The 21,916-nt window shown below is 38.8% G+C and overlaps 1 protein-coding gene across 3 annotated transcripts in view; it reads right to left on the bottom strand.

Annotated features, from left to right (window-relative positions):
* Window positions 1-6,140: 6,140 nt before the first annotated feature.
* MMAA (metabolism of cobalamin associated A) overlaps window positions 6,141-21,916 on the bottom strand; it is a 34,047-nt gene continuing 18,271 nt past the window's right edge. For 2 of the 3 annotated variants that reach the window (XM_031010559.3, XM_019026111.4), the window contains 5 exons: window positions 20,405-20,527; window positions 16,740-16,910; window positions 11,749-11,834; window positions 8,752-8,901; window positions 6,141-7,754 (listed from right to left, as the gene is read on the bottom strand). In XM_031010559.3, the coding sequence (XP_030866419.1) occupies window positions 7,467-7,754; window positions 8,752-8,901; window positions 11,749-11,834; window positions 16,740-16,910; window positions 20,405-20,527 (818 nt within the window). In that variant the 3' untranslated portion in view covers window positions 6,141-7,466. Of the gene's footprint in view, window positions 7,755-8,751; window positions 8,902-11,748; window positions 11,835-16,739; window positions 16,911-20,404; window positions 20,528-20,897; window positions 21,044-21,916 lie in introns of those variants that run through there. The other variant, XM_063705592.1, reaches the window with a different exon arrangement.

Genomic DNA, 21,916 nt, shown 5'->3' with positions numbered 1-21,916 from the left:
CCTGTCTCCAGATTTTGGTGTGGTGGTTCCCTATGGGTCCAAAAGTCCTTGATTTTCAGTTTTGCCAGCATTTTCCTGTGGTAAGGATGAAGTGGTGATTTTCAAGTTCTTTATATGTCAGTTTAAAATGGAATCCTTATTGCCTCCATTCTTAAAGGCTAATTTTTGATACCTGTCCTTGGATTTTCATGAGATTCTCTAAAATAAACCATTTTTTCTCTAGAGTTGGCTTGAGTAGGTCAACCACACAATCAAAAGACCTGTGTCCAAAACTTATTGCCTGCCATGCATCATAGCTTCTTCAACTGTTCAAAGGGGCTGGTTAGGCTAAAATAACTCTAAAATCCCTTATTAATCAGCTAGACATAAAATAAATAATACAAAAAAGATATCATGCTTTAACCAGTCCTCTTGAAGCTACTGATCCTTTGTTTGCAGATGCATCTTCACTCTTAGGAAGGGTAAATAGTAATTTAGCATGGGGGGATAAAAGAAAAATATTTTACTTGTAAAACTGGATCAGGGAAGGATATTTCTAACAAATAAGGGTGTTATCGCCACAAAAGTTCAAATATATGCAGCTGACAATATGAACCTCACCTGTGTTTCAGTGGGTATAGAGTTGACCCTTGAACAACATGAAGGTTGGGGCGCTGAAACCCCACAGTCAGAAATCCATGTATAACTTTTGATTCTGCAAAAAGTTTACTAATAGCTTACTGTTGATCAGAGGCCTTACTGATAACATCACGAGTTGATTAACATATATTTTGTATGTTATGTGTATTATATACTGTATTGTTACAATAAAGTTAGAGGAAAGAAAATGTTAAGAAAATCATACGAGAAAATATATTCATCACTCATTAAGTGGTAGTGGATCATCATGAAGGTCTTCATCCTTGTCATCTTCACGTTGAGTAGGCTGAAGGAGAAAAAAGAGAGGTGGCTGGTCTTGCTGTCCCAGGGGTGGCAGATGTGGAAGAAAATCAGCATGTAAACACACAGTTCAAATTCATATTGTTCAAGGGTCAACTGTATTACCAATAATTAGGTAATTAAACCTTTTCATGAAGATTGAATCTTTTAATGTAAGACACCAATCAATAATACTTATATCTCACTTTATTCCAAAACAGATTAAAGTATCTGTAATAGATCTCCGTTTTGTCTGCCTGGCATCCTATTTGATTCTGTGACTATCAAACCTCTTATTTTGGGGAAATGATCTTTCCTCAACTCCAATCAATCATAGAACCCACATCCCTGGCCATAGAGATGGACCTATGACCTGTCAGGCAGATCAGTGAGAATGCTCCCCTGAGACTTTCAGAATTAGGTCTATGGAGATAGGGGAAATCCTTCCTGTGGACCTAAGTGCTGCTGTTGCCATATTTCCAGCTATGTGGAGGAACCCAGGAGAATGAAGTCAATACACAGAGGAGAAAAGGCAGGGAGAATCCCCAGCATCATTTGTGTCTGTGAAGTTTACTGTACTCCTACTCTTCTCCTTGTATGATTAGATGATCCAGTATATTACTCTCTTTCCTAAGCTAGTAGATTTCTGTCATTTCTAGCCAAAAGTTGGGCTAATACAGAAGCTGATATTAAGGGTTTCTCTTTGGTTTGATTTGAATGTCTAAAATATTATCCTTAAACATAAGCAAAAAATTCTACTGGAAAAAAAAATACCTTGAGGTGTGTTCTCCACAAAAGCAAAATCAAGGATATTAGATTATAGAAGAAAGGCCTTAAAGTTAAAACACTGAACAGGATCTTACCATCTGAGTTATGTACAAATTCCTTAATTACTCTATATCACAGAGGTATCTAGAATTGAAGATAACATCTGTCACTGAACTGTCTTATAGAAAGAATGAGGTTCATAGAGTGCTTTGAGCAACTTGGAAAATAGTAATGTTTGAATCTAATGTATATAATGCATCACATTTAGAAATGGTGAACTTTGAGTAATTTCCTAGTAACCCTGATGCTCAATTTCTTTTTCTGTAAAATGGGGGCAATACCTTTTTTGAGGGGTTGACAGAATTAGCAATCATATCTACATGTGAAGCTGGGAGGTCACGATTCAGCCAAAGGTGATACTACCAGAAAAGGAAAGACAGCCAACTACTCAGGCATCCTTTGCAGGATTTGATTTGCATTTTGAAAAGTGGGCTTGTGTGGGGAAAGCTTTCTGCAGAGGTGTGTACTTAGGTGCTGGGGGAAAAGACAGGAGACCTGAGGACAATAAGAGATGGTAGTAGCTGGTTCCTATCTCAGAACAATGCACTGGCCCCTGTGGGAAGAGAGGCAAAGAAGATGTACCCTGGAAACACAGCACTATTTTGGCAACTTAAGTGTTTCACAGTTTGGGAACATCTAAGCAAGGCAGCATTCTCCTACAGGAACAGCAGCAGTAGAAATAGTGGAGGCCCAACAGAAGCCTGGCACGAGTAGGCTGCACCCAAGAGTGTGAACTTGTTTGTGAATCAGTGAGGAAACCCCTGAGACTTCCAAAAATACTTGGGGAGAGGACTTTTCAGGCGACCGAGATCTCACATGTGATGGAATTCTGAGTCAGCAAAATCTGGGTGTAAATGCTAATGTGACTTTATAAGAGAACATTGATCCTTGAAATAGCTGGGTTCCATATATAACAAGATTTGGCATTTAAGTATGAGCCCTATAAACGGCTATACTGTCGTGCTAAGATTAACACCATGCAACAACATGGATGAACCTGGAGGACATTATGTTTAGGAAAGTAAGCCAGACACAGAAAAACAAATACTGCATGATCCCACTCATATGGAAGACAAAAAAAGTTTTATCTCATAGGGAACAGAACAGTGGTTACCAGAGACTGGGGAGGGGAGAGCGGAAGGAAGGGAAGGGGGGTCAATGGGTACAAAGTTACAACTAGATAGGAGGAATAAGTTCTGGTGTTCTATTGCACAGTAGGGTGACTATGGTTCGCAACACTAAGGTAGTGTATATTACAAAATAGCTAGAAAATAGGATTTTTAAATGTTCTCGCCACAAAGAAATGATAAATGCATGAGATGATAGATATGCTAAGTACTCCGATTTGATCATTACACAACATATACATGTATTGAAGCATCAAATTGTGCCCCCATAAACATGCACAGCTTCAATGTGTCAAAAATTATTGTAAAAATTGAAAAAAGAAAAAAAAGAACTCTATCCACATCTCAAGATTGGCCAGGTGGATGTTACGAGCTTTGGGAATGAGGTCACATGATTTCTTCTGTGTTAGTTAAAAGCACAGTTAATTTAGATTAAGCCTTTGACTTTACTAACAGAATAGTTTACTGACTTACATATGCCCTCACCTCACTCTATCAAGAAGCTGAGGGGTCTAAGCAAAATCAACTGCCCCAAGGTTACCTTTATACACAAATTTTCAGGTAAATATTAATGAACTTTGACTCACATCATCTACATTTTCTAGTACAGAGTGAAATTTTCTCTAAAACAAAAGCATTCAATATAACTGCTTTTGTGCCACTAATATTTTTGTTATCAAACATACCACAAATGACAAACAAAGCAAATCCACAGAAGCTTCATGGGACAGGGACTATCACTAAGTATTCATCTCAAGTGGGATAAAAACATTCATAAATTTAGTAAATTTTAAAATTTTAAAAATTTTAATTAAAATACTACGGAAAGAAAAACATTTGTTAAAGAGTTTTTCTGATTGTTCCTTTTAAAGGAAAGTTTTGACATGTTCATCATTGTTGTAGTCTTACCTGAATAACGCTAATGTTGAGAACATCTACTGTTGGTGCCAGCCACCACTCTGACACTCTACCTGAATTACAATGGCACCCTAACATATGTCCACTTGGATAAGAATTCAACTTTAGGAGGAGTTTCATAAAGTCTGGCGTAGGAAGCATTTGCATTAACGAAGCCACATTTGCATTTCTCAGGCTTTAGGAGCAGAAAAGCTCCACCATCTGCACAAACATATAGATCACAGGAGTTACTTCTGTCTTCACAGTTTACTGGTAGTTTACTAGTTTTTAGCAGTAGCATTAGGACTTCTATGATGGCAGTCTACCTGGTGAGCACAATGTTTGAATGATTTTCACTAATTTTTCCTTTTTTTTTTTTTTTGCCTTAGAGGTTCAACTACATAAATTATCACACGTATGTTGTTCGTTAGCTGTTGTCTTCAGTGTACACTGGGCAATAGCTATAAAAGCTTAGGGAAATGGCCATATGATCGAGTGGTTCTGAAGAGAAAATGCCTTGTTAGGTTGTATTGGGATAGCTAATGTCAACTATTGAAATAACTGTCATCATTTTAATGAGATTTGATATTGTTTTAGCAAAATGTCTGTCAGTTTTGGAGCTCAGCACATTTTTTTCCTATCTACAGAAGTTAATGGTAATCATATTCTTGACAAAGCAAAGTGAACCTATGAGATTCTTTTCAGAATTATCTTTTTAAGATGGACACTGTAACTCGTTTAATCCTCATAACAGTTCTAAGAGATAACCACCATTTATTGTCAGATATGTATTTAGCACTTGTATTAGGCTGTTCTTTCTATAAATACCTGCGACTGGGTAATTTATAAATTTATAAAGAAAAGATGTTTAATTGGCTTATGGTTCTACAGACTACAGGAAGCATGGTGCTGGCATCTGCTCAGCTTCTAGGGAGGCCTCAGGAAGCTTACAATCATGGCAGAAGGTGAAAGGGGAGCAGGCATGTCATATGACGAAAGTAGGAGCAAGTGATAGAGTGAGGGATGGGGAGGTGCCACACACTTTTAAATGACCAGATCTAGATCTCGTGTGAACTCGGACCAAGAGCTCACTTACCACCCAAAGGATGGCCCAAGTCATTCATGAGAGATCTGATCTAATCCATACACCTCCCACCAGGCTCTACCTCCAAGATTGGGGATTACATTTCAACATGAGACTTGGGTGGGGACAAATATCCAAACTTCATCAGCATTTATATCCAAGGATTATATGTAATACTAAAATAGTCCTGCTCTAGGTGGACACTATTGTCATCCCCATTTAATAGTGAGGAAACTGAGGCACAGAGAAATTAAGTAGCTTGGCCAATCTGAAATTAATATTAGTCTGTTTTGTAGAACAAAGAACTGTCACAAGTATCTATGTAAAATATTTACACCACCACCTACCAATTATTGAGGCTAAGCACTGTACAATTTCTAAATTAATTCTTCCAACCCTGTAAAGTAGCTATTATCTTAATTTTACACATAAAGAAACTACTGCACATAGAGAAAAAACTTGCCAAATATCATATAGCTAGTTAGTGACAGAGCTGAGATCTGCCCCCACATGTATCTAAGTCAAAACCTATGCTTTTGACCAAGTCAGAAGTCCAGTACAATATAATCACAGATGGGGAGAGGGAATAGGATTTCTGAGTTGAAAAAAAAGGCTATATTTCATTATTATTATATTACCTCCAGTATAGCAAATAACAGAAACAGAGGTGAAAAATCTCTGAGAAATTGGTCTCTCTACAATACCCAATGGTACAACAACAACATAAGGAGAAGTGAGTTTTCTAATGATTTTTATGATGACATTTATAACATTTAAAAGTAGTTCAAACTGAGAAGAAATGCTTTTAGCCTTAAAATTAAAGCTAACAAAAGTCCCCCCACCTTTCCTACCTTCTTTACAATGCAGTATGTGTGCTCCAGCATTACTTACACTGTGCCATATGTGGCAGGAGATTTGTTATTCCCTGTAACAGCTTACTCAGGGAAATTATAAAATTCCTTCTCTCAGGTTTCTAAAAACCAGTTTTTTTTGTCTGATAGGGTGGTTTAATGGTAGTCCTTTCTAAAATCAGAAAAGTCAAGTGGATAACCTTTCAAAGTTTCTCCTAATCCTTGTATGAAATAGCTATGCCAATGGAGTACTAAAAATATTTCCAAAAAATGTAAAGCGATGTTTGTTAAAATAATGCTCAAGAGGTTTGATTCCACATAGGAACCAGGACAGTAAGTAACAATGCAAGCTGCTATACTACATAAAATATTCTACAGGGTTCAGAATAGAATATGTTAGAAACTTCTATAAAGACTTTTTGTGCAATGGAGAAATTTTATGGTTAGAAATTTTATTCAAATGTACACAGTTACAACTACCATCAAATAAGTATAAAATATATTCAAAGAATTAACTAGAAAGGGTTCTTCAAAGGTAATCCTAAAGTATCCTAAAATATCAAGAGTATGATGGTAGTAACAAGACCATGAGAGAAAACTGAAATTATACATCAGGTTTGTAGTTTCAAGATACCCATAACTTTAATGTAATAAGGATAGTAAGCAGCCTTTGAGTATTTCCTATACACCATCATGACAGTTAAATAATTCTCCTATGTTATTTCATTTAATCTTCACTAACCTTAGAAAGTTATTTGCCAATTTCATTTTACCAGGGAGGAAATGGAAGCTTAAAGAGATTAGCTCATATAGCTAATATACAATTGATCTGGGTTTAAAGTTTAAACCCACATAGTCCAACTACAGAGCCCAAGCTCTTAATCACTGTGCTATGCTTCCTCCATAGCATAGGACAAAACTTGTTCACCATCAAGAAAAAAGATTTTTAAAATACTAAAATGAAGTGAAAAGGCCAAGGAAGAAGAGAAGCAAAAGCCTTTGGTAGTCTTCAAACTGAATAATCCTTGAATCATTCTGACCTCACTTTGTCTTTTAGGGGTTTACTCCAATCGGCTACAAATATAATGGGTCCAAGAATTGGGGATTAGTCACCCATTTTATTTGTAGCTGATTTTTCCCAGTTCCCTTTTGCTCTCTTACCTATCATGTTGGGGGGTGGGGGAAGGGTACCTGCAAATCCAGACAAGCAGACTTTAAAATTGTGTTCACATCATCACATTATTCCAGTTGTTTCATTACTCATGTACATGGTAATTTCGGAAATTCTTAGAATAATCTGGTACACTAAATGTCAATTATGATTGTCGGCTCTTAGCAACCCACTGTGTGTTGTTCTGGCTTCAAGAAGGACTCCAAAAATATGGTCACTCTTGTTTACATCCTCTCTGGAAATTCAGATAATATGGAATCAAAATAAGCATTTTAAAGTGCAAGATATTTTCTGCTCTTCTCAGCTTTCTCTGTTCTTGACTATTAAGAAAAAACTACCCTACAGGCCACCATGCCAGGGTATAAGAAGAGAAGGAAACAGGTATCAGTAACATACAACAGGTACCTTATAAATACTGCCTAACTTTTGCCATTCATATCTAACTTCCTTCAAGTTTTCAAGCATGGGTCACAAACAAAGAAAACAAGAGCACCATACAATAATTACTGAAAATATAAGCATACAAGTGATTTTTCTATTAAAATAATTTATGAAATGATATGTAAAATTATTATACAGGATGAATTTTATTAGTCTCTGCTTTTAAAAGCTTTTAACAAGAAGTCTGCTGCTAGTCCTGGGGACAGGGCCCCAATGAGAACCTTTTGTTCCAGAAGTGGAATCTGTTCCCGGACTGTGGGGTGGGTCCTGAAATGCTCTAACACACTTTCCTGAATGAGATTCCACATCCAAACTTTCTGTTGCTTCCGTCGTTTGGCAGTCAGCTCCCCACTGGCAAGCATTAGGTCCTGGAAATCTTTCATTTTATCCCACATTTCAGAGATCCCCTCTCCACTTCGGGCAGAAATACGAATTACCTATCGAAAAGGGAAGAACCAGACCATTTTACTTAAAATGATAGAAAAAATTTTTACAGGGACGCTGATACCTGCCAGTTAATTCTTACGGTCTACAAAAATAGGCAATTGACAAGAGTGAGATTTTATTGCTGTGTCAAAGTAAATATACCAATATATATTCTGAGGTAATATACCTAGGATTACTAAGTGCATAGCAGAAATAAAACACTGATTCAAGGTCAAATTTTAAGCCCAGAGATTTACTTTAATTTAATTTATTTTATTTTAATTGCTCAGATGGTCAGGGGCATCATAGAGGACTTGTGACAAGGGCAATGCCAGGTGGGTTCCCCTGAGGCCTGAGTGCCAGAAAATGAAGCTAGGTTGAGAAATAGCCTAATTCTCTCTGCCAAATTTGCCTGATTTAGCAAGTGGAAGAGCTGGGTATCTGACATCTGCATGTATATATAAGGTGGCTCCAGACTCAATACAGACAACATGATTGGGAAAAACTGGGATATGACAGTAAGATAAGTCATCATTGTCCTCATTATAATGATTACAGCTTATTCTTTAATAACATAGTGTCTGTCTACAGATAAAGATGCCCACATCAATATTACTGCATCACTTATTACAGAATTAAAATTATTTTCCTTACTGAAAATGGCACCCAACAAACATAATGGGAATCAAATTCCAATATAGATAATCAAACTGCTCCATAATCTTAATAAAGATGGTTCCTTTCAGAATGGATTTGCTATCACTTCCAAATGGCTCAAATCAAGTATTACAATCACATCTATCATCTCTGATCTAGTTTTTGACATCTAGTGGTTAAAGGATTATATTTAAAATCATGACTACACACTCTGGCTTTGTCATGATTTTTAAAACTATCATCTTCACATAGAAGCAAGATTGATTATATGTCTAGTTTGGGACTTACATCCTGTCTTCTAATATACACAATCCATTCAGAGTGAAAGATACAGAATGCAAGCAAGCTTACCTTTGGTTTCCAGACTTGTGAACGTTTGCGGAGTAATTTCAGTGCACTCACATACTCCGCTTGTATCCTTCGAGCTGGCACAATCAAGTCTCCATCAGATTTAGTTACAGCTACCAGATCTGCCATCTCGATTATACCCCTTTTGATACCCTAAAGAGATCAGAAACATTTAATGACAACCAACATAAAAATGGGAAAACTAGTCAATGCTCAGATTTTGAAAGTCATACATTTCATTAACTTTTCCTCTGTATCCTCCTAAGCCCTGGATGCCAAGAATCACCATTACTTGACAGAAATTACTCAAAAGCATTGGCTGTTGGAATTATAGAAGTCATCTGTAATATCTCTTCCAAATTTAGAGACTAACATGTTGAAATACATTCAGAATTAGGGTAAATACATCAAGTCACAACATGATTGAGTGGCAGGACAGTTCACATTATCTCGTGATGGAATCTGCTTCTCCTGAGCTAACACTGCAGGATGCAAAACCTTTCATCATTAAGGTGCTTAAAAAGAAAACACCTATCCTTAACATCTGCATTTCCAGAAAAAAGTCTGAAATTTTCCTTAAATGTATATAGCATTTTATTTTCAATTTGCATTTGAGGAAAAATAACCTGATGTCTAAAAATATGTCAATCTCTTTTTTGATTATTATTTATTTTTATACTTTGTATTTTTCTTATTTCAGCTTTGCGTGGACAAACCTCAATCTCTTAATTCAAATTATGTCACATAAAAATATTAGAAATAAAGGATGAAATCCAAAAGCCAAACCTTATTTAGTAAATAAAGATTTTTCTACATAAGATTAAAATTTCTTTTCAAATATTTTTAAACAAAACATTCAATTATGAAATACTAATAGTTAATGTTTCTAAATAAGCAGCCATAGCCTGCAATCACTATGTTTTAGAATTATAAAATTGAAACAGAAGCATTGTATAACAAATAATTTGTCTGGGCTAGGTGTGGTGGCTCACACCAGTAATCCCAGCACTTAAGGAAGCTAAGGCAGAAGGATCGCCTGAGGTCATGAGTTCAAGACCAACTCGGGCAACAAAGCAAGACTTCATCTGTAGAAAAAAAAAATTAAAAAATTAGCCGAGAGTGGTTGCACATGGCTGTAGTCCCAGCTACCTGGGAGGCTGAGGCAGGAGGGTAGCTTGAGCCCAGGAGTTCAAGGTTACAGTGAGATATGATCATGCCACTTGCACTCCAGCCTGGGAAACAGAGTGAGACCCTGTCTCTGAAAAAAAAAGGAAAAAATTTGTCTGGTTTTTGGGTTTCTGGGAGGTAATCTTTTAAGTTCTAAATTCCCAGAATTTCCTGAGTAACAGGAGTGTCTGTTATTCATGGGAGGTGCCTGGGGCTATACCTGGGTTTTTTTTGTTTGTTTTTTTTTTTGAGACAGAGTCTCACTCTGTCACCTAGGCTGGAGTGCAGTGGTGCGATCTTGGCTCACTGCAAACTCTGCCTCCCGGGTTCAAGCCATTCTCCTGCCTCAGCCTCCCAAGTAGCTGGGACTACAGGCGCCTGCCACCATGCCCGGCTAATTTTTTTTGTATTTTTAGTAGAGACGGGGTTTCACCATGTTAGCCAGGATGGTCTCGATCTCCTGACCTCGTGATCTGCCCACCTCAGCCTCCCAAAGTGCTGGGATTACATGCGTGAGCCACTGCGCCTGGCCTATACCTGAGTTTATGCAATGAGATCACTCAGGATGGGAGACTGACCATGGCAGAAAGACTTATCATGTGATTAGAGGGTTGGGGTTTTATGCCATGTGATATCAACCCAACTTCCAGAGAGGGGAGAGTGGCTAGAGATCAAGTTCAATTATTCAGTCAATCATGCCTACATAATGAAACCCCAAGAAAAACTTGGGACACTAAAGCTCAGGGGAGCCTTCTGGTTGGTGATACACATCAATATGCCAGGAGAGAAATGTGTCTTGAGGACACAGAAGCTTTGCATTTCGGCCCTCCCAGGCTTCTTATGTGTGTCTTCATTTGGATGGTCCTGATTTGTCTCCTTTATAAGCACGCTGCAATTGTAATATAGTGCTTTCCTGAGTTCTCTGAGTCACTCTAGTGCAAGGGTCCCCAACCCCCAGGCCACGGAGGAACTGGGCCTCACAGCAGGTGGGCAGCAGGGGGGTGAGCATTACTGCCTGAGCTCTGCCCCGTTAGATCAGCAACAACATTTGATTCTCATAGGAGCGCAAACTCTATTGTGAACTACGCATGCTAGGCATCTAGGTTGTGCACTCCTTATTATAATCTAATTGATGCCTGATGATCTGAGGTGGAACAGTTTCATCCTGGAACCATCCCCCCTTACCCCCAGTCTGTGGAAAACTGTCTTCCATGAAACCAGTTCCTGATGCCAAAAAGGTTGGGGACCACTGCTCTAGTGAATTACTAAACCTAAGGGATAATGGGAACCCTCAAATTTATAGCCCGCTGGTCAGATGTATGGGTGGCCTGGGAACCCCGGAGCTTGCAGCTAGTAGTGTCTGCAGTGAGAGGAGGCTTGTGGAGGACTCTGCCCTCACCCTATAAAGTCTGCACTAACTTTGGGTAGTTGTGCCAGAACTGCAGTGCAGGAGGAGAGTAAGAATCCCATTGTACAACATATAAACTATGATAGTGGGATCCCACTCTCCCCAGAACTTTTGAATCAATGTACTAACAACATCTATGCAACAATGGTCTCTTCTGGCTGGAGCGATCCATGTATTTCAGTCATGTTACAGATGGAAAAATTTATGTTGCATAATTTTACATTCTCAAGGACATATATTCTATTCCTGTAAGTTAGGAAAAAATATAGAGAATCTGCCTTTGATTCAGGTATTTTAGCCAACATGAATGATGTTTCATTTTCTAAACCATCATCAACTTAGTTTACAAAAAACACAACATTGGAAATTTTTATTTTCAGAGATATACATTTTATATTTTTGGGGGAAAAAATAAAAATAATTACCTGCAGCTCATCTCCTCCTGCTGGTGGCAGTAGTAAAACAAACATGTCAACCATGTCAGCAACAGCAAACTCCGACTGACCCACACCTGAAATTTTAAATCACAACTATATCCTAAAATACTCATCATTATTAGACTTTCTCAACTACATTGACCATTTTCATTCTACTTCATTCACTCATACTCATGGTCACACAGTCAACCTGGTCACTCCTTTAAACATCTCACTTCTGAAGAATGTATTAAATGTCATATCTTACCCTCTAAGCAAACCTGTTATCCTTCCCAGCTCTCCCGCTCCGTTCTTGGATTGAATGGAGAACCTAAAGGCTTCCATCCTCTCCTCACTCTCACAGCTCTTTCTTGGCTTCCTTTTCATCAGCAAGCAGCTTGAACACTGTGACTCTAATCTTGAATCATGCCTACAAACACTTTCATCTTTTTTGTCTTCTTGTCCTCATACTTGCCTGCAAACGCCCAATTATGTATGGATCAATCCAACTATGTGTGTTCTCTCCTCCATAGGCACGTGAGAGAAATCACTCAACTCTGTGGACAAGAGCCACGACAGGCAGCCTCTGCTACATCTTCCTTACGGCCTGGCAAAAGCAATCTCCCTAAACGCCCTCGGTTGGCTTCCGTTCCATTTCCCACAGCAGCTATTATGAACATTCACTGTCCCATAATCTCCCTGCTTGATGAGGACTACAGCACCTACTTCACAGAGGAAATAAAGGCAAGAACTTCCTAGGCTTCTCCCTCTCCTGTACTCCACAGGTAACAAGACACAAATACAAACTCAGCCTTACTGCCTCCTCTGCAGTCTCAGTGTAATAAGAACGATCTGACTAAAAAGGAATCTCTCATTCCTTTCCACTTCCTCTGGGTCCTTGCTGATTTTTATCTTTAACCTCTCATTTATGTACAGGCTCTTGCCCCCCGGCACAATACATAAATTGTGCTCAAATCTTTCTCGTCTTAAGACCACATAAAACGAAAACAACAACAATAAAATAACAAGACAAAAACTCACAAACTCCTCCAACTATCACCACGTTTCTCACTTTTATTAAAATACTCGTTTCTGGAAAAAGGTAATTTATGCTGACTCCTTCCACTTCACTTCATGTTCATCTCACCCCACTTAAAACTGTCTTCCAGCCTGGGTGATGTAGTGAGACCCTGTCTCTACAAAAAATACAAAAATTAGCTGGGCATGGTGGTATACCTGTAGTCCCAGCTACTTGGGAAGCTGAGGTGGAAGGACAGCTTGAACCTGAGCCTGGGAGGTTGAGGCTGCAGTGAGCTGTGATTGTACTGCTGTGCTCCCACCTGGGCAACATGGTGATACCCCATCTCAAAAAAAAATCTTCTTCCACCAAAACTCTGGAAACTCTCTCCCTTTCTTGGTGTGATGGACTTCTAGTTGCCTATTTAATATTTATTCTTCCCTATTTTCTTATTCCAATGTTATTAAGAGTATCAATGTATCAGATGAAAGACCACATTCACAAGATCTCCTTTCAGCGAGATATGATGAATGAGTCAAAGCAACAGTCATTAGATGAGGTTTCCAGAAAAGTTTTTTAAAGATGGCTAATTCAGCTATACCTCTTATGCCACCCCTCTCTGCTTCCTTATTTCCCTTTCCTTCTTCCATCTATATGGAACATGGAAGTGTCAGTCAGAGCTTCATCAGCCATCTTTTAACCATGAGCAAACTGGAGGATGGAAACTGAGTGCTAAGAATAGTAAGCAGGCAGACAAAAAAACCTGTGACACCGAGGGCACTGTCAAAGCACCATACCTGCTCTGGACTGCCTGCCTCAGGCTCCTTTTTATTTTAAAGAGAGACTGGGTCTTGCTCTGTTGCCCAGGCTAGAATGCAATGGCACGATCATGGCTCACTGCAGCCTTGAACTCCTGGGCTCAAGCCATCCTTTCACCTCAGCCTCCTGAATAGATGGAACTACAGGTGTGTAACACAATGCCTGGCTAATTTTTTTTTTTTTTTTTTTTTTTTTGGTAGAACCAAGGCTTGCTATGTTGCCCAGGCTGGTCTCAAACTCCTGGGCTCAAGCAATCCTTCCACCTTGGCCTCCTGAACTGCTGGGACTACAGGTGTAAGCCACCATGCCTGGCCTCAGGGTTCTTTTATTTTTTGAGACAGAGTCTCACTCTGTCACCCCAGCTGGAGTGCAGTGGTGCCATCACAGCTCACTGCAGCCTCAGACTCCCCAGGCTCAGGTGATCCTCCCACCTCAGCCTGCCAAGTAGCTAGGACTACAGGTGCACGCCACCATGCCCAGCTAATTTTTTTATTTTTCTGTAGAGACGGGGTTTTACCATCTTGCCCAGGGAGGTTTGGAGCTCCTGGGTTCAAGCAGTCTGCCTGCCTTGGCCTCCCAAAGTGCTGGGATTACAGGCTGGGGCCACAATGCCCGCTCTAGGTCTCTTTTATATAGAAAATAACCTCTTTCTTGTTTGAGTCACTGTTATTTTGAGTTTCTGGGAAAGGTAGCTAAATATAACCGGGTAATATATTTGGTTTTTAAGGTGCTCTTCTCCTTTGATTCTCCTAGTACTACTCAGGCAACTAACTCTTCATTCATCTACTTTTTAATGGTGGAGTTTCTAAAGCCCTGTCATGGCTATTGTTATAAACTGAGCTGTGTTCCCCTCATCTAGAAACATTCCTAAGTTAGGCTGGGTGCGGTAGCTCACACCTGTAATCCCAATACTTTGGCAGGCCGAGGCGGGCGGATCACAAGGTCAGGCATTGGAGACCAGCCTGGCCAATATGGTGAAACCCCGTCTCTACTAAAAATACAAAAATTAGCCGGGTGTGGTGGCGTGCATCTGTATTCCCAGCTACTCGGGGGGCTGAGGCAGGAGAATCATTTGAACCCAGGAGGTGGAGGTTGCAGTGAGCCAAGATTGCACCACTACACTCCAGCCTGGACAACAGAGCGAGACTCTGTCTTTAAAAAAAAAAAAAAAAAAAAAAAAGGCCAGGCACGGTGGATCACACCTGTAATGGGAGGCTGAGGCGGGCGGATCACAAGGTCAGGAGTTCGAGACCATCCTGGCTAACACGGTGAAACCCTGTCTCTACTAAAAAAAAAAAAAAAAAATTAGCTGGGCATGGTGGCAGGCGCCTGTAGTCCCAGCTACTGGGGAGGCTGAGGTAGGAGAATGGCGTGAACCCGGGAGGCGGAGGTTGCAGTGAGCCGAGACCCCGCAACTGCACTCCAGCCTGGGAGACACAGCAAGACTCTGTCTCAAAAAACAAACAAACCAACCACATTCCTATGTTAAAGTTCTAAACCTCAAGGTGACTTTATCTGGAGATAGGGCCTTGAAAGAAGCAATTAAATGAGGTCATAAGGGTAGGGCCTTGATCCAATAGGACTAGTGCCCTCAAAAGGACAGGAAGAGACACTAGGAGAGTGAAGTGAACAGGAAGAGACAAGGGAGAGGGAAGATGCAGCAAGAAGGCAGCCATCTATCTACAAGACAAAGGTAGGGGTCTTGGGAAAAACCAACCCTATGGGCACCTTGATGTTGAACTTCCAGTCACCAGAACTGTGAGAAAATACATTTCTGTTGTTTAAGCCACCCAGTCTGTGGTATTTTGTTATGGCAGCCCTAGCAGATTAATATAAATATCTTCCATTTTTGTCCCATATTTTCCCCAGTTGATCTGAACCAAATTCTTAACTTAAACTATGAAACTATGAACCATGCTGGTAACTGTTAAATCTGTATTTCTCATTCAGTCCTTTTCTCTTGAGGCACACAGTCACTCAGATACCTAATAAGCATTTAACACTTAATATATTCACAACTGAACTCATTGTTTTCCTCTCTGCAAATCTACTTTTTCCACAGTATTCTCTATTATCTGCAATTCCCCTTCCTTCCTTATCTCACATCTTATCATGGATAAAATCCTGCCCATTTATCTTCAGTGTTGTGTTGATCTATCTCATCTCCATTCCCACTTCCTTTGCTTGGTTCAGACCTCTACCATCTCCTTCTGGGATTAGTACAGTAGTCTCCGGATTCTATTCTAGCCCTCCTTCTAATCATTCTATACTCTGCTGCCAGGGATCTCTCCAAAATACCTATCTGGTTTTCTCACTCTCCTGCTTATCCAGCAGCATCTTCCTGCTCCTTTCAGGGTAAACTCCAGAAGACTCCTTGGCATGGCATGTAAGGTCCCTGACAATCTGGCCCTGGCCTACTGCTCCAACTGACCCCCCTTCATTCCCTGCCTTCACACTCTTTGCTCTAAGTATCCTGAGCAAACTGTACTTCTCTGGATGGGCCATGTTTTCTCACTCCCGTGTATCTTTGCAAATGCCCTTTATCGCATACTTTGTTTATCTCCAATTCTTCCTTCAAAACTGAGTTCAGCTGTGACCTCCTCTAGGAAGTCTTCACTGGACCCCCACATCTGAGTTAGGCTGTATCACAAACATTTATCCCACAGTAATATAATAGACTGTCTCTCCACAAGAAAGAATTTATTAGGGTTTTCATTTCAGTGTCTTCATCACATGTAACTATATGCTAAGGATATAAAACAATGAAATAAAACATATCTGCATTTTCAAAAGGCACCCAACTACATTAATTTTCTTGGTGAACACAGTAGACATATGAAATGTACTTAAACAAAATAGGTGTTGTGCTAAAGCATCATTTACACAGATCATCCTAATGCTTACAGTTCTCCTCTGGCATGTATAATATACCACCTGTATAACAGTTATCTGGAGAGATGGCTTATTTTTACTTTTTAAAATAAGATCTTGGAGGGTAAAGATTATAACCTATACATTCATATCTTCTAGGGAGTATGGGATATCTTGTATTTAATTATACATTTAGCAAATATCTGCTGAATGAACAAAAATAAGTTGTCACTCATCTTTATATAGCATTCATAAAATAGTACATTGTTATGAAATAGAATATCAGACTCACCAACGGTTTCAATAAGAATTATGTCATATCCCGCTCCTTCACACAACAGAATAGCTTCATTTGTGGTCCTTGTCACGCCTCCTAAAGTTCCTCTAGTAGGAGATGGCCTGATGTATGCATTCATATCTCTTGATAACTCAGTCATTCGGGTTTTATCACCTAAGAGTGATCCTAAAACATACAGTTACATTTTATAATCACGGAACAGTTTTACGGGTCAATTATCAGCCAGTTCCTAGAGGGAAGTGCTTTATGCCATTTCTCCCTAAATCTCAAACTGCATTTCATATTACTGAGCTTCTCTCCAACTCATTGTATACAATGATGTCAGATTAATCTTAACATTTCAAGCCCCTCAAAATCTATAATTTATAGCTTCCCCCGACCAAAGGTTCCAATCTAGATTCTTCAGCCGCACCTTACCTGTCCAACTCTGGCTTCTACTAGGCCCCACACCAATCCTCTGTTCCAATCAGGGTGGTTACTTTACTGTCATCTTAACATCACTGTGCTTGCTTCGTCCCATCTTTTGTCTGTGCTCTCATGCCAGAAGTATCTCTCCTGCTTCCTCACTGCTAAGTTACAATGTGTCAAGCCCAGGGTCTGTATTCTGGTTCCACCATTTCACACTATTCAATTTTGAGACGTCACTTTACCTTCCTGAATCCTCTTTCCTCAGCTACATCACAAGGGTAATATGCTACTGGGAGAGGCAAATGTAATTATATACAGGAATGTGCTTCAAAAACCGTTAATAACAAAAACACAGAACTTATCCACCTTATAAAGATCAGTAAAAGTCCTTGCTCCTTCATATAGTCTGCCTGGAACCTTTTCAGCCCATGCCCATCTCTGTGATTTTCTAAGGTACAACAGCTCTGCAATGTATGCCAGCATCCTGGAGGGCATAAGAGAACTTTAGTGTCCCTCCCCTTTCTATTATCTCCATGAGCACCCTCCACTCCTCATTCTTTTATTTTTGCAAATGACATTTTCTCAACCTTACGTAAATGCTACACAAATATATCTTCAAGCTGCCCCTTCTGCCCAGTCTGTTGCTTCTAATCGCCTACTACTTAGAAAATTTGGAGTTCTCACTGAATGCAATGTAAGCTGAGTTAATGGATGGAAAACTATTCATACAACACATTTTTTGGTTTCATATTTTTAATTCTTATCTCTTTCACACAGTGGTTCTCAACTGGGGGCAATCTGGCAATGTCTAGAGACATATTTACTTGTCACAAGTGAGGGGTAGGGTGCTACTGGCATCTACTGGGTAGAGGCCAGATATGCTGCTAAATAAGCATTCTTCAATGCACAGGACAGCCACCCACAACAAAGAATGATTTGACATAAAATGTCACTACCGCCAAACTTGAGAAACCATGCTTTAAATAAGTCTTTGCCTACAGGACCACGTCTTACATAGGTTGTACACTAAATGCTTAACAAAGTGTTAAGAGTAGGCACTCAATAACTGTGGAATAAAACTGGTTATGTTTTTGTTTTCATTGTAGTATAATATTTTGACAAACATCAATACTTACAAATTCTAGAAGACTGAAAGTCCTGGGACTATTATGTTTTACTACTTTGCTTTAGTCATATACCAACATTTGTAGGTGTACTGCTGTTCTAATCTGAATATTCATTTTCCCTCTTTCCACATAATGTTCCCACATATCTTTCCACATAATGTTAAAGATTGAAAAGTTTCTTAAAGATATGCTCTTTTACCACTAAATGCCAGTTCAGAGTCTTCTCATAGGTTCTAATTCTAGACCACACATGTACCCCATACATCAACTTCCTTATTTACTTCACATAAAACCTTTTTCTAAGGTAATTTTCTGCATGAAATAATCTCTGTGTAAGTAAACAATCTGCCAAAGCTATACTTTAAATTACTATCCTATAGATCCCATCACACTGAGGTAAACATTAGGAAATTACTTTCCCATGTCTTAGCCAGCAATTCCAAAACTGTTAATTGTAGACTCTCACGAAGGTCTCAAAGCTATCACAGGGGGTCTGTGAATTTAAAGCACAAAAAAGATTGACTATAGACCAAAAAACTAATGGTTCTCAAACTTTAATGTAATGCTGTTTTTCAAGTGTATGCACTGATACAATAAGGTAGAAATTTATATTTATAGTGTTTTGTCTATCCTTGTATTTTTTTCTTTCAAAGTCTATATAATTTTTTGCCTGAGAAAGGGACCACTATTTTTTGAGAAAGGTTAGGAAACACATAGCTATGTAACTTTAATCACAGGCTATTTTATGACATTATTTTTGTCTATTATTATCTCAAGATATTATTTTTTTCTATTGTTAAGTATTCTAGAATATTGTGAAAATGGGGGAATGGCCTTCTCACCTATATATAAATGAGGGCCACTTACTAAAAAATCCTTCATTAAGTACTTACTTTTAACAAAGTTCTAAAGCTGTAAATGAGACAACATATTGACATGGATTTAATTTTGAACCTTGTTAGCAAAAATTTTATTTTACAGTTAACTTTTTTATTATAGTGACAAAAATTTTGAATGTTCTGAGCTAGATTTCTCAATGGGATGATAATAGGAATGGGGTGATAATAGGAATTGTCCACGTCTATATTAACCTAAGTCCCTAAAATATGATTACATCATCATTCTGAATACTTAGTATTAAACCCACATTATAACACAGTACGCAAAAACCAAATACTTCCATAAAGCATCTTGTATTTACCCCTTCACAACACACATTGTATTGTAATGGCCTGTGTTTGTGTTTCCTGCATAAGATGTAAACCTCACTAAAGCCAGGACTGTATCTTGTTCACCATTATATAACACAGTTTAAGAACCTTCCATGTACAATGCCTCACCTATAGTAGGCACTCAAATACTTGCTAAGTGAGTAACTGTAATATGAAAAGTTTAAATCATAAAGAGGGGTAAGGGAAGAAAAAACATTTCCTGTTTATATGGTATGCTTTCTGTTTTCTTTAAACGATCCTTTGGGGAACTAAGTTTATATTCATTTTATAGCTGATGAGCTGCAAATTAAACTTTGAGTGACTTCATGACATCGAATCAGAAAGTAATTGCTTAACATTCTGTGCAACGTACAATGTACTATGCTAAATGCTGTAAGGGAAATGGCAGTATATTACAGTGCCCCTCTAAGAGCTTTCTGTTTAACTGAACATATTATATAAACAGTTGACAATTATAAACAGCAGTAAGGTTTTTCTAAAGCTTAAGAGATGTTAAAACATTATGAGGAAAATGACACATGAGTAAGGACCTATTTTCTGAATTGCACAGGTGCTAATGCAGCCAGGAAACACAACAGGAGCAAAGAGGGGCCTGGCCTTATGCATGGGAGCTGAAGGACTGAAATTTGCATTTGATCATCTTCAACTTCTGGCACCTGTTGTCGCAGTTTTCCGAGTGCCCACTGAGCTATCCACAAGCTGGCCTCCTCTGAGGAGTACAACACTCCCAAACTACTTCTCTCAGCTTCCACCTAACTCTGCAGAACTCCCTTCCTTTAGTGAGACCAAACTTAGCTAGCAGTTAGAGGTCACCCAACTGTGCCAATTCCTACTAAATTGTAACAGGAAGCCCCCAGACCTCTGCAATTGAAAAAGAATCAGCCATACTTACCACCACTAGTACAAGAAGAAGGGTCCACAGCTAGCACAGATAATTTGTGCCCTCTCTCAGTAAGCATTTTTCCAAAATATTCTATAAATGTTGATTTTCCAGCACCAGGGGGCCCAGACAATCCTACAGTGGAAAGAGATCTTCTAATTCAATGAAACAAATGAAATCAGAACTACAATCAGTTTTACTGAGTAAAATATTAGACTACCTTCTATTTCCCCTAATGTATTAAAACCACAATTAATATATTTCAACATGTCCTAAAATGGCAAATAAAAATCTGTTTCTTTAATTCCTGAGTAATGGGGCTATAGGAAGGAAACACCCTGGGTTCCAAATATTCACAAAATTCACTTTTAAAAACTACAAAACATGCTTTGCCTTTGTACTATAAAGTAGGTCTTTCTGGACAGACTTCATTGTCTCCATTGTTAATGTGCTCAGTTTCTACATCTGCCCACCTCTCATCATGATCAGTAATTATTCTACCTACCTCAGTTCTGTATACTTCTTCCCACTGGAAAAACAACTCATTATTCTAGAAATTCCCAGTGATTGAGAAAGCAATTTTCTATTTATAAGGGATCATCTTTTTTCTTCATCTCACTCATAAAGAATATAAACTGAATTCTGAAAAAAATAATTTATGTTAAGAAAAGCAGAAAACTCCCCCACTTGGAGAGTTGGCAGTGCACGGCCAGTAAGAGCACAAACCCTGAAGCCACGCAGCCAGTTCTCATTCTAGCTCTGCCTCCCACGAGCTGTGTGATCTTGGGTAAATTACGTAACCTCTTTCTATGCCTCAGTGTCCACTGCAATAAAATAGATATAGTAATAGTACCTCTCTCTTCAGGTTGTTTTAAGAATTAGATGAGTTAATGTCTGCAATATGTTTAGAACAGTGCATGGCATAAGAGACATATAAGTGTATGTTAAATGAAATATATAAAACATAGACATTTAACTAACTACACTCAAAATATGTATAGTGTATGGGATGCCTGACTCCTTACCACAATTCTTGGGGCAGATCCAATACTATCTTAAACACCCTTTTAGGTGCTGAATAAACATTTGTTGCTTTTACTTATGGTGGTGAAAAAAATAACTGCAATAAAGACAGGTTTATCTGGCCTCATAAGATCAAGATGGAAGAACCGGAATAGCACTACAAAGTTATCTGTGAACTGCTAGTTAATTCCACACATTTCTGAGACATTTTTTCACAGATTCTCTAAAATCTTAGTAAGTAGGCACTTTGTCATACCTAGAATTTCTCTGCGGGAGTTTGCTATTATCTTTGTTTACTATACATAAAGATTATTAACATCCAAGGTAGTACTCTCAAAATGAGAATCCCTTAGTAAGGGCAGAAGATTAAGAAGTCTGAAAAATGGGGACTGGTATAAATACTGATTGGTGAGCTATTTTGAAATTATCTTAAAGCATCTATGCCCATTACCCTAAAAACTAGGAGGCTTTTGTGTCTGCATTGCCAATAAACTGTGAGAC

This window comes from Gorilla gorilla, chromosome 3, assembly GCF_029281585.2.
Source record: "Gorilla gorilla gorilla isolate KB3781 chromosome 3, NHGRI_mGorGor1-v2.1_pri, whole genome shotgun sequence".
Classification (NCBI taxonomy): Eukaryota; Metazoa; Chordata; class Mammalia; order Primates; family Hominidae; genus Gorilla; species Gorilla gorilla.
Note: the sequence above shows the minus strand (reverse complement) of the source record. Positions and strands in the feature narration are given on the sequence as shown.